The following is an 8,894-nucleotide window of genomic DNA, read 5'->3' as shown; positions in this document are numbered from 1 at the left end:
TCTTCCTCAGTCTACCTTTCTCTAAGAGAGTCTTCCTTAGTCTACCTTTCACTAAGAGAGTCTTTCTTAGTCTACCTTTCTCTAAGAGAGTCTTCCTTAGTCTACCTTTCACTAAGAGAGTCTTTCTTAGTCTACCTTTCTCTAAGAGAGTCTTCCTTAGTCTACCTTTCACTAAGAGAGTCTTCCTCAGTCTACCTTTCTCTAAGAGAGTCTTCCTTAGTCTACCTTTCTCTAAAATAGTCTTACTCTACTTTTCTCTAAAAAAGTCTACCTTAGTCTACCTTACTCCAAGAAAGGTCAGGTTGATCCCAATCTATGAGTAGAGTTGAAATCTTTTACGAGATTCAAATTTTCAATGCTTGATGTTAAGGAACAACGCAGGCCCCCTGACTCATGATATTCGTCCCCGGTTGATGGACATGGTGATTGGGTAGATGGACAGAGGCAGAACGTTATCATCATCATCTGGTCTTGGGACTACCAGAGCTGCCTCTCTGTCCTTCACTGTAGAAGCAACCTCCTCCTCCAGTCCGGTGTCAGACTTCAGATGGTCCAGGTAAGTAATCACCGGCCTGCCGCTTCTGCTGGTACCATGCTGTGGTATAAAATGAAGAGGAAAAGCCACACACTCTAGTGCAGGGCTGCCAAACCCTGTTCCTGGAGAGCTATCGTCCTGTAGGTTTACATCAGGGCTGCCAACCCTGTTCCTGGAGAGCTGTCCTGTAACAAGATCCCCGTCTGGAGTTAGGTCACATGCAGAAAAAAATGCTGATATGGAGGATGTAATTGTGGGAGAAGTGTAGAAAAGTCCCCCCTAATTAGCTATCCAGGCCTAAATCATTGATGAAAGGTGGAACATGATTGATTGAAGAAGTCTATATTTGAGTAGCTTATATTATCTGGTTCAGAGATGGACGTCTGTGTATATGAGCATAACCTCTTTTTCTAACATGACTTTTCAAGAGAATGAGTAATGTGCAGATAATTTAATTTTAATGCCAACTCTTGATACATGTCTCAAACAAAACCTTCCTTCGAGACAGAAACTAATTTCCTCTTAACCCAGGTATGAGAAAACATTGTACCGTGAAACGTTTTCAAACCGTTAATCAGGCTAAAATGTTCTGGGACCATCGTTCCAAGCCTAGAATATTGGGAGGTCATCTGAATATTCGTAGCATTATTTGTAAGAGTGAGTAATCTTGATTTTTTTTCTGTTTCTCTGAGACAAGGCTGAAGAAATCTTCTCCTTTTTCTGCCTTTAATGTCCCTGGATATTCAATATTCAGGAGGAACAGGGCAGAGGGCAGAGAGAGTGGATTGCTTAAATACATGAAAGATAACTTTAAATGCAATCGTATCATATGGAAACATGCCAATGACCTTGAATGTATGGGGCTGAATGTCTTCCTCTCCCCTCATATGTCTCTCCCTATTATTGGATTATATCGACCACCAACATCTGATATCTCGTTTTAGGACCATCTAAATGCCATGCTTAAAGAATGTGATCATAATAAGGAGATCATCTTCATGGGTGATTTCAATATAAACTGGGAAAACAAAACTCGCAGGAAATAACTCCAAGAAATCACAGACTATTTCAACCTGACTCAAATAATACAAGGTCCAGCCAGAGTAACACAGTCATCCCCAGACTCAAATTGATCTGGTGTTTACTAACAGACCTGATCGAATAAATAAGTCCACTAACTTACTAACTGACATATCTCACCACAATGTTACATTGGTGGTTAGAATGCTCACTAAAAATAAATGTAAGAACCATATTAATGTGCAACTGTACAGTAAAAAAAATCCAGAAAAGTGAGCAGAGTAACTACGATGCAGACATAAGTTAAATTGACTGGTCTGATTTGTTAATCGATGAAGACCCAGAGTCTGGATACAGAACATTTCTGTCAGCTATTGACAAAGTGGATACCTCTTTTTACTAGGAAATTTCAACGTTAAGCCAAGACGGAAACCATTTACATTTACATTTACGTCATTTAGCAGACGCTCTTATCCAGAGCGACTTACAAATTGGTGCATTCACCTTGTGATATCCAGTGGAACAACCACTTTACAATAGTACATCTATATATTTTTTTGGTGGGGGAGGGTAGGGGGGAGGGTTAGAAGGATTACTTAATCCTATCCCAGGTATTCCTTAAAGAGGTGGGGTTTCAGGTGTCTCCGGAAGGTGGTGATTGACTCTGCTGTCCTGGCGTCGTGAGGGAGCTTGTTCCACCATTGGGGTGCCAGAGCAGAGAACAGTTTTGACTGGGCTGAGCGGGAACTGTGCTTCCGCAGAGGTAGGGAGGCGAGCAGGCCAGAGGTGGATGAACACAGTGCCCTTCTTTGGGTGTAGGGACTGATCAGAGCCTGAAGGTACGGAGGTGCTGTTCCCCTCACAGCTCCGTAGGCAAGCACCATGGTCTTGTAGCAGATGCGAACTTCAACTGGAAGCCAGTGGAGTGTGCGGAGGAGCGGGGTGACGTGAGAGAACTTGGGAAGGTACACCATGGCTCAACAACGACCTCTGGAGGAAGATGTGAAAACGGGATCTTTCCTTGAAAAAAGCACTGAAGTCTGGTCAGAATGATGACAGATGTATATTTGCATCACTGAGAAATAAGGTGGTTTGGAATATTTTAAAAATCTAAATCAGAGTTCTTAGAGTGATCAATGAAGGAAAAGGAAATGACAAAGTGATTTGGGAAAATCTCAACAAACTAACAGGGAGAGGAGCTGAAAAGTAAAAAAAATAAAATGAATTAAAGGTTAAATGGGATTCTAATTGAAGACTCTGATTTCATATCCACTACCTTTCATTTTTTGTTGTTGTTGACTGGTTCAAAGATTTTCAACCAAGACCACAGTTCTCACTCCCATAGATAATAATAAACCAATATTCAGAATTCCTGAAATCTCAGCGTCAGCAGTGGACAGCATAATTAGCTTCTTCAGGAGCTCTAGAGCAACATATGTATTTGGTCTAGACACTGTATTCATGAAGAGACACAAATATTCTCTGATTGCCCCTATTGTACACCTAGTTAATCTGTCCATCAAATACGGGTTATTCCCCAACGCTTGGAAGTCTGCTGAAGTGATATCTGTTTTAAAATCTGGTGACCCAACACTGGTGGAAAATGACCGACCTATAAGCATCCTTCCAGTGGTATGAAAAGTAGCTGAAAGATGTGTGGTTGATCATCTGAATGATCACCTCATTCAGGGCAACTATTGGTCAAAAGTTTTAGAAGACCTACTAAATCAAGGGGTTTTTTCTTTATTTTTTACTATTTTCTACATTGTAGAATAATAGTGAAGACATCAAAACTATGAAATAACACATGTGGAATGATGTAGAAAAAGTGTTAAACAAATAAAAATATATTTTATATTTGAGATTCTTCAAATAGCCACCCTTTGCGTTGATGACAGCTTTGCACACTCTTGGCATTATCTCAACCAGCTTCACCTGGAATGCTTGAAGGAGTTCCCATATATGCTGAGCACTTTTTGCCTGCTTTCCAGGAACTGGTTTGGGCAGCTCTGGTGTAAACCTACAGGATGGTTGCTCTCCAGGAAATGGTTTGGGCAGCTCTGGTGTTAACCTACAGGGCGGGTTCTCTCCAGGAAATGGTTTGGGCAGCTCTGGTGTTAACCTACAGGGCGGGTTCTCTCCAGGAAATGGTTTGGGCAGCTCTGGTGTTAACCTACAGGGCGGGTTCTCTCCAGGAACTGGTTTGGGCAGCTCTGGTGTAAACCTACAGAGCGGGTTCTCTCCAGGAAATGGTTTGGGCAGCTCTGGTGTAAACCTACAGGGCGGGTTCTCTCCAGGAAATGGTTTGGGCAGCTCTGGTGTTAACCTATAGGGCGGGTTCTCTCCAGGAAATGGTTTGGGCAGCTCTGGTGTTAACCTACAGGGCGGGTTCTCTCCAGGAAATGGTTTGGGCAGCTCTGGTGTAAACCTACAGGGCGGGTTCTCTCCAGGAAATGGTTTGGGCAGCTCTGGTGTTAACCTACAGGGCGGGTTCTCTCCAGGAAATGGTTTGGGCAGCTCTGGTGTTAACCTACAGGGCGGGTTCTCTCCAGGAAATGGTTTGGGCAGCTCTGGTGTAAATCTACAGGGCGGGTTCTCTCCAGGAACTGGTTTGGGCAGCTCTGGTGTTAACCTACAGGGCGGGTTCTCTCCAGGAACTGGTTTGGGCAGCTCTGGTGTAAACCTACAGGGCGGGTTCTCTCCAGGAACTGGTTTGGGCAGCTCTGGTGTTAACCTACAGGGCGGGTTCTCTCCAGGAACTGGTTTGGGCAGCTCTGGTGTAAATCTACAGGGCGGGTTCTCTCCAGGAACTGGTTTGGGCAGCTCTGGTGTTAACCTACAGGGCGGGTTCTCTCCAGGAACTGGTTTGGGCAGCTCTGGTGTAAACCTACAGGGCGGGTTCTCTCCAGGAAATGGTATGGGCAGCTCTGGTGTTAACCTACAGGGCGGGTTCTCTCCAGGAACTGGTTTGGGCAGCTCTGGTGTAAACCTACAGAGCGGGTTCTCTCCAGGAAATGGTTTGGGCAGCTCTGGTGTTAACCTATAGGGCGGGTTCTCTCCAGGAAATGGTTTGGGCAGCTCTGGTGTTAACCTACAGGGCGGGTTCTCTCCAGGAAATGGTTTGGGCAGCTCTGGTGTTAACCTACAGGGCGGGTTCTCTCCAGGAAATGGTTTGAGCAGCTCTGGTGTAAACCTACAGGGCGGGTTCTCTCCAGGAAATGGTTTGGGCAGCTCTGGTGTAAACCTACAGGGCGGGTTCTCTCCAGGAAATGGTTTGGGCAGCTCTGGTGTTAACCTACAGGAGAGTAGCGCTCCAGGAACAGGGTTGGAAAGTGTTTCAAGATCTGTCTTCATGCAATGGTTACCAAAGGATCAGTTCACCGGAAGGGGAGTCGTTCTGTCTGTAAATATGACCAGCAAACCACAGTGCACTCTTCTCTCCCTGATATGGCTCTGGACAGGTGTATGTACCTAAATCACTCCCTGATATGGCTCTGGACAGGTGTGTGTACCTAAATCCCTCACTGATATGGCTCTGGACAGGTGTGTGTACCTAAATCACTCCCTGATATGGCTCTGGACAGGTGTGTGTACCTAAATCACTCCCTGATATGGCTCTGGACAGGTGTGTGTACCTAAATCACTCCCTGATATGGCTCTGGACAGGTGTGTGTACCTAAATCACTCCCTGATATGGCTCTGGACAGGTGTGTGTACCTAAATCACTCCCTGATATGGCTCTGGACAGGTGTGTGTACCTAAATCACTCCCTGATATGGCTCTGGACAGCTGTGTGTGTACCTAAATCACTCCCTGATATGGCTCGGGACAGGTGTGTGTACCTAAATCACTCCCTGATATGGCTCTGGACAGGTGTGTGTACCTAAATCACTCCCTGATATGGCTCTGGACAGGTGTGTGTAGCTAAATCACATTCTGACAATCCTTAAAAGATGTTCCCGCCATTCCAGCTCACGGTAGTCAATTAAAACCTCGTGCCTGGAAATAGTTCCACCTCTGTGTGATGGCTGGGTGGGGCTCGTAGTCCTCCGGGATGAAGCTGATCAGTGCATTGAACACCGATAATCTACATTTTAAACCTTCTGTGTGTTCTTACTTTATTAAGCTAAGTGTAGTGGCACTCGACGTTACAAAAATGATTATTTCTATAATTAACCATGTGTCTGATTTCCTTTTGTAGATACTTTGATTGTTGTGTAGTTCGTTTAGCAGTGGACAGATCAGCCAGGGTGAAACAAGTACAATGTGGTACATTTACTCTACATGTACCCAGTGTCCCAGCCAGGGTGGGGGGGGTGGGGGGGGGGGGGGGGGGGGTCTCTGCTTGTTCCCTCTGACCACTGAAGGCCCAGCTCTACCATTGTACCATTCTCTCAGGCCTGCCCCAAATTCACCAGCTGGATGTGACTTCATCACTGTTCTCATGGGCTAAGTTTTCCCAAAGTACAGCTCTAGGATCAGCTCCCCTTCCATCAATCCTAACCTCAACCATTAGTGGGGAGTATGTAAAACTGACCCAAGATCATTGTTCAGGGACGACTTCATCCTACACCAGTGGTGGGGTAGCAGGGAGGTTGTGGGTAGCGGGAGTGGGGGGGGGGGGGGACACAGAAGACCTTCTGCTGCAGTAAGAGGAGAGGGATGAAGAGCGGACAAACACAGGACGTTCACAGGAGAAGTGAAAACAGCAAGGACTAATAACTGAATATTACTGATCATATCATCAATTATAGGCTTTCTAGGAGAAGGGGAAGAAGCCCAGGTTACCCCCACGGCTCAGGTAAGACTCTGTTTGGGAGGTTACGGGATGTCAGTTAAGGTTTTGTGTCACAAAGATCCAGCTGGAGAGCTTGACAGTACTTACACCCTGTAGACTGTAGTCTTCACTCACTTCCTGAAGCCTGTGACAGAAGGCGATATAGATTGTAGCCTTTACAATACTTAAATATCTGATTGTAGAAACACCAGAAGAAGAAAAAAAAGAAAAAAAAGAGATTGTTGTGATCCTGAAATTACTTTGGCACCATGAATAGAAGAAATATAGTATAATCACTTAGTATAGTATAATCAGTTTCGGATTTTATGTGTATTGTGTTTTATTGTACCGGATGGCTATAGTACCGGATGTCAAATCTACCAGCCAATTTACACTGATCCGGTAATCTAAATGATACTATCTATCAATGTGATTTGTTTTATTCATATTACCACCTGACGAACGGCCAGCCCGTCATAATAAGGGTTCCTCTGTCAGACCAGCCTGTGATAATAAACATTCCTCTGCCAACCCGTGACTTAACACATGGTCGTCCAGTTGGAACTTCTTATAACGTACACTGACTGGACAAAACATTAAGGACACCGGCTCTTTCCGTGACATAGACTGAAGCGGGTGAATCCAGGTGAAAGCTATGATTCCTTACTGATGTCACTTGTTAAATTTAAATTTCATCAGTGGGAAGACAATTGAGACATGGATTGTGTGTGTGTGCCATTTAGAGGGTGAATGGGCAAGATAAAAGATTGAAGTGCCTTTGAACGGGGTATGGAAGTAGGTGCCAGGCGCACCGGTATGTGCCAAGAACTGCAACGCTGCTGAGTTTTTCACGCTCAACAGTTTCCCGTGTGTATCAAGAATGGTCCACGACCCAAAACACATCCAGACAACTTGACACAACTGTGGGAAGCACTGGAGTCAACATGGACCAGCATCCCTGTGGAACACTTTCGACACCTTGTAGAGTCCCTGCCCTGACGAATTGAGGCTGTTCTGAGGATGCAACTCAGTATTAGGAAGGTGTTCTTAATGTTTTGTACACTCAGTGAACATGTAAATTCGTGCTCCAGGGTGAAGTTTCCTCTCCCCCAATTCTAACCTTAACTATTAGTGAAGTTTCCCCTCCCCAATCCTAACCTTTACTATTAGTGAAGTTTCCCCTCCCCAATCCTAACCTTAACCATTAGTGAAGTTTCCCCTCCCCCAATCCTAACCTTTACCATTAGTGAAGTTTCCCCTCCCCAATCCTAACCTTAACCATTAGTGAAGTTTCCCCTCCCCCAATCCTAACCTTTACCATTAGTGAAGTTTCCCCTCCCCCAATCCTAACCTTAACCATTAGTGAAGTTTCCCCTCCCCAATTCTAACCTTAACTATTAGTAGAAAATACTAAACTGACCGATCAGCATCTTGGGGCAACTTAACCCTAGGTACCAACTCAGTGTTGACTTCTAGGTACCAACTCAGTGTTGACTTCTAGGTGCCAACTCAGTGTTGACTTCTAGGTGCCAACTCAGTGTTGACTTCTAAGTGCCAACTCAGTGTTGACTTCTAGGTACCAACTCAGTGTTGACTTCTAAGTGCCAACTCAATGTTGACTTCTAGGTGCCAACTCAGTGTTGACTTCTAGGTACCAACTCAGTGTTGACTTCTAAGTGCCAACTCAATGTTGACTTCTAGGTACCAACTCAGTGTTGACTTCTAGGTGCCAACTCAGTGTTGACTCCTTGGTACCAACTCAGTGTTGACTCCTAGGTACCAACTCAGTGTTGACTCCTAGGTACCAACTCAGTGTTGACTTCTAGGTACCAACTCAGTGTTGACTTCTAGGTGCCAACTCAGTGTTGACTTCTAGGTACCAACTCAGTGTTGACTTCTAGGTGCCAACTCAGTGTTGACTTCTAGGTACCAACTCAGTGTTGACTTCTAGGTACCAACTCAGTGTTGACTTCTAGGTACCAACTCAGTGTTGACTTCTAGGTGCCAACTCGGTGTTGACTCCTAGGTGCCAACTCGGTGTTGACTCACAGATAAGAAACAAAGGCTACACTGTACACCTTCTTTCCTCAGGGAGTGACGTCACATCTCACTCAACCTAATGGCTTCCAAGGAGGTTAGTTTACTGCTTTTGAAAATCATGTGATTGAAAACAGGATTAGTGTGTTTGGTTATTTAGGTATAGATTACAGTATATTGTTGTATATATGTGAGAGACAGTACAGTTAATGATAATTACTTTGGACTAGAGGTCATGTGCCATGGCTAGGCCCAAGGTGATTGGTCAGTGTGTGGGACTAGAGGTCATGTGCCATGGCTAGGCCCAAGGTGATTGGTCAGTGTGTGAACTGACCCCTGACCTTTAACCCCTGTGTGTTCTCTCCCTGACTGACCGGGTCCTGACCAGAACCAGATGACCGCCACGCTCCTGACCTCCATCCTGGCAGCTGTGTTCGGCTCCCTCCAGATCGGCTACCACACAGGCAATGTCAACGCCCCAGCCAGGGTGAGAGCCAGGCAGGGAGGGTGGGGAGGGCAGAGCCA

At 45.3% G+C, this 8,894-nt stretch overlaps 1 protein-coding gene across 4 annotated transcripts in view; it reads left to right on the top strand.

The window, feature by feature from the left end:
• The first annotated feature begins 6,197 nt into the window (after positions 1-6,197).
• The window catches only part of slc2a1c (solute carrier family 2 member 1c), a 29,628-nt gene continuing 26,931 nt past the window's right edge, over positions 6,198-8,894 (top strand). Inside the window, exons 1-3 of one of the 4 annotated variants that reach the window (XM_045706265.2) lie at positions 6,198-6,356; positions 8,424-8,466; positions 8,764-8,856. In XM_045706265.2, coding sequence (XP_045562221.2) covers positions 8,452-8,466; positions 8,764-8,856 — 108 coding nt within the window. In that variant the 5' untranslated portion in view covers positions 6,198-6,356; positions 8,424-8,451. Of the gene's footprint in view, positions 6,357-8,423; positions 8,467-8,757; positions 8,857-8,894 lie in introns of all 4 variants that reach the window. The other 3 variants (XM_045706242.2, XM_045706307.2, XM_045706286.2) reach the window with 3 other exon arrangements.

The sequence above is a fragment of the Salmo salar genome, chromosome 01 (assembly GCF_965601325.2).
Source record: "Salmo salar chromosome 01, fSalSal1, whole genome shotgun sequence".
Classification (NCBI taxonomy): domain Eukaryota; kingdom Metazoa; phylum Chordata; class Actinopteri; order Salmoniformes; family Salmonidae; genus Salmo; species Salmo salar.
Note: the sequence above shows the minus strand (reverse complement) of the source record. Positions and strands in the feature narration are given on the sequence as shown.